The following is a 3,651-nucleotide window of genomic DNA, read 5'->3' as shown; positions in this document are numbered from 1 at the left end:
CAGTTAAAAATACTTTAGGCTGAAATGTTTGTGTTTCCACAATCTCTTTACCCCCCCCCCCCCCTGTCTGTACCATGGACAAATTCTGCCATGCCCTCTCCCTCTGTAAAACTTAAGCCTTTGATCAATTATGTTTGTGAAGTTTGTATATATTGCTCAGGAAGGGGTAAATTTAGCTTATCAAGGTTCTTCATATAACATTCAAGACATAAAACTTTAACAAGGTGTTTTAAAATTTTAACACAGCCGGAGTAGGAGTTTTATAAATAACTCCTGTCACTAAAGATTTTGTCTTAAAGAGGTTCAACTGAATAGAAAAATAATTAAATGCCTTTCACTTTTCCAGAACCTTTGTATTATGATTCTAAAGTTGGTTCAAACTGCAGTCAATATAACAAGAAACTATGCCAAACCTGGTGTTGCTGGAGCCTTAGGGTCAAAAAAGGGAAAAGCAGGAAAACTTGGTCAAACTAGTGAGAAAGTGAAACTCCCTGTTGAAACAGATCCAGTGAAACTAGTTACGTATTGTTGTGGGAGCAACTTCATGAAAGAAGGAGAAGACATTAAGTTGAAAGAGGACAGTGAATATCCTGAATGGCTTTGGAATCTGAGATTAAAAGAGAAAAACTTGGAGGACATGGACCCTGAAACGTTAGAATATTGGGAATATGTTCGTGAGCTTAATAATATCAGATATAAGAGGATAGCTCAAACAAAAGACTTTTAGTTATTTTTTTATTTTGAAAATAGGAATATACGTTTATTCTGACCTTCAGAAATTTTGATTGTTGCTGAGGGGGCTACCATCTCTATTCTAAGTTATTTTTCGTACTATTGAGCAGTTTTGTTACTATTAGTCTACCTATCAGAAAAGCTGGTCAGTGCTTTATATTAGTTTTTAATACCACTGACTCCTAGCTAAAAAAAAAGAGCTCAGATTGCATGATAATGCCAGATATAATCCATGATTTCCTTTATCACAAATATAAATTAGCTTGTATTTTACCTTTTGGAAATGTCAATTATCTTGCATAGGTTGTTTATGTCTGCAATTTAAGTGTGCTGCCAATATGAGCTGTCACATTACCATACCATTAGTGCAGCTGCTAAGAAAGCCTATAGAATAGAAAATAATTCTATTTTAAAAATTTCTATCATGGCATGGTTGCCAGATAAGCACTTGAGTATATATATATATATATATATATATATATATATATATATATATATATATATATATATATATATATATATATATATATATATATATATATATTAATATAGCATTATATTAATATAGCATATATATTAATATAGCAATTTGAGGAGAAAACTAACTTTATGCAATGGCTTTTGTCCAAAAAAACTAAAACTTTAAACAACGAAGTTTTGATAGTAATATTTGCTTAAACAGAATCTAATAATTATGCTTGTTTTAAACATGTTGGATTCATTAATTCTAAATTACTTTAGAATTAACTTTATTAGTTAATTCTAATTACTTTATTGCTAAATTACTTTAGCAATAGTAGTAGCTATTGCTACTACTGTCGTATTGGTAACAACTCGCTACAGCCCCAGGTCGCCTGAGGCCCGCCTCTTTATAACTTCTTCCTTATACTAATTGTGGCCCTGTCGTATCTTTAACTAAGAGAAAATCCAGATTGACGATTCCCTCTCAGTTTTTATTTTAGTAAAACTCTATTTTCCCTACATTCCTTTTATTTTCATATAACCTATCATTCAGGCCTCCTTCTCTCTACAAAACTTAAGTCATTTCCATGAATATTCTTAGCTGCGTATCTGAGTTTCCTCCTTAAGACACCATTTGCTATTATTATCTGAAAATTCGCATGATTTTAAAGAAAGGCTGTCAAATATCCCTAAATGGGTGTGCAATCTCGAAAAAAAAAAAAAATTAAAATTTTTCTGTGTGAACCAGAAACCTACTACCTACAAAAACACGAAAGTAGTTATTTAGCCTGCCATAAAGTCGAAAAATTGAATTGAATTGAATTTATTTATAACCTGTTGTAAATACAAAAACGAACGGAGTATAAAAGAAGAAAAAAAAAGCAAAAGAAAAAGACAAAAAATGACAAATAAAACAAAATTAAAATTCGTAGAATAAGGACACGAGCACAGTAGTTAACCAAATAATCACACAGTATACATAACAAGCACAAATTAATCAAAATTAAAATTCATAGAATAAGAACACAAGGAAAACAATTAATCAAATAATCACATAGTATACATAACAAACACAGAAACAATAAACGTTATACATTTATTGTTTTAACAGGGAGCACCATGGGTGTCCATTAATTCCGTTATTGTAAGCTTCAATGTATCTGCCAATGGCAGCATTACGGTCAATAATACCATATCTTTTATTGGCCCGGGGGGGGGGGGGGGGGGCTAGAAGATATTTAGTATACCGATAATGAACTCGTCGGAGTTGTTTTGATTCCGTTGCCGAAAAGGTACACCAAAAGGGTCTAAGGTATAAAATGTTTGGGAGAGCATAAGAGTTATATAATTTAGCTAGTAGTTGGCGACGAAAACGAAGTTCATTAGAAACTGTGCTACCGTAGGCACTTGACGTCCGACGCTGGAAATGGTGAATTAGGAGCTTTTTAGTTGCTTTAAGGGAGTCACCGATTTTGAGGCCAAGATAATTTATTTCCAATTTAGGAGCAACCAACACTCCATTAAGATAAACTTTAAATCCTTCGGGAACTGGGTTCTTGTTGAATAGTACCACTTCTGACTTTTCAGCGTTAATTTTAAGATTCATTTTTGAATACTCTCGACTCAGAATGGAAATTCTTTTTTCAAACGACAGTACCGTTCGGCTGGGGTTGAAGACATCGCCCGCTTAAGCAATAAGAGATACATCTATCCCTTCTAAAATATAGAAGAACCCACTTGGTACTACGCATCCAGAATACAGTTGTTAAACGCGATTGTGGATGTAAGGGTGCCTTGCCTTACTCCGCAACGAATAGGTATGAATATATTTGTGATCATTCCGTCAGGCAGATTAACAATGACAGTTAAATTGTTATACATATCATACAAAGCACGAATAATACAAGTACTGACCCAAAGTTTATACAATTCATGAGGATATGCGAGTGAATTATCGAATCAAAAGTACGACTGGCATCATGGCTCCCTAGAACAGGTGTCTCTCCTGATTTATCAGCATCAATCAAAACCGAAGACAGTGCCGTCAGTGCCGTCAGTGCATGAGCGCACCCTATTTCTTTCTGGAACCCAGATTGGTGTGGAGGCATATAACATTTATCAACCAATTCAGGAAAAATTTTGCAAAAAATTGTAACTACCGTAATTGGCCGGTATGCTGAGCATTCGTTTAAGGGTTTATTCTTTTTAGGGACAGGAGTAAGACGGCCAGTTGAAAAAGAGGAAAGAATTATTCCTTTGTAGACACCATTTGTAAAAGTAGAGCAAGGTGGGAAAAAAGAGAAGGTGTTCCATATAGGTGTTTGGTGTAAACGTGATCTGTAACTCTTGAGACAAGATTGTACGAATTATATTATAAACATCCAAAACTGCTACAGTAAACGTTGATTCGACCCCTATTGAAAGTATCTTTTCAAGCGTGACTTTAGAGGGATTTTC

The 3,651-nt window shown here is 34.1% G+C and overlaps 1 protein-coding gene across 1 annotated transcript; it reads left to right on the top strand.

Annotated features, from left to right (window-relative positions):
- Positions 1-358: 358 nt before the first annotated feature.
- Positions 359-727, top strand: LOC136033524 (large ribosomal subunit protein mL54-like). Its single transcript, XM_065714269.1, has one exon. It carries the CDS (start codon positions 359-361, stop codon positions 725-727), a length of 369 nt encoding a protein of 122 aa, XP_065570341.1.
- Positions 728-3,651: the final 2,924 nt, after the last annotated feature.

Source organism: Artemia franciscana, chromosome 12 (genome assembly GCF_032884065.1).
Source record: "Artemia franciscana chromosome 12, ASM3288406v1, whole genome shotgun sequence".
Taxonomy (NCBI): domain Eukaryota; kingdom Metazoa; phylum Arthropoda; class Branchiopoda; order Anostraca; family Artemiidae; genus Artemia; species Artemia franciscana.
The sequence above is the reverse complement of the archived record's forward strand: the minus strand, read 5'-3'. Positions and strand labels throughout refer to the sequence as shown.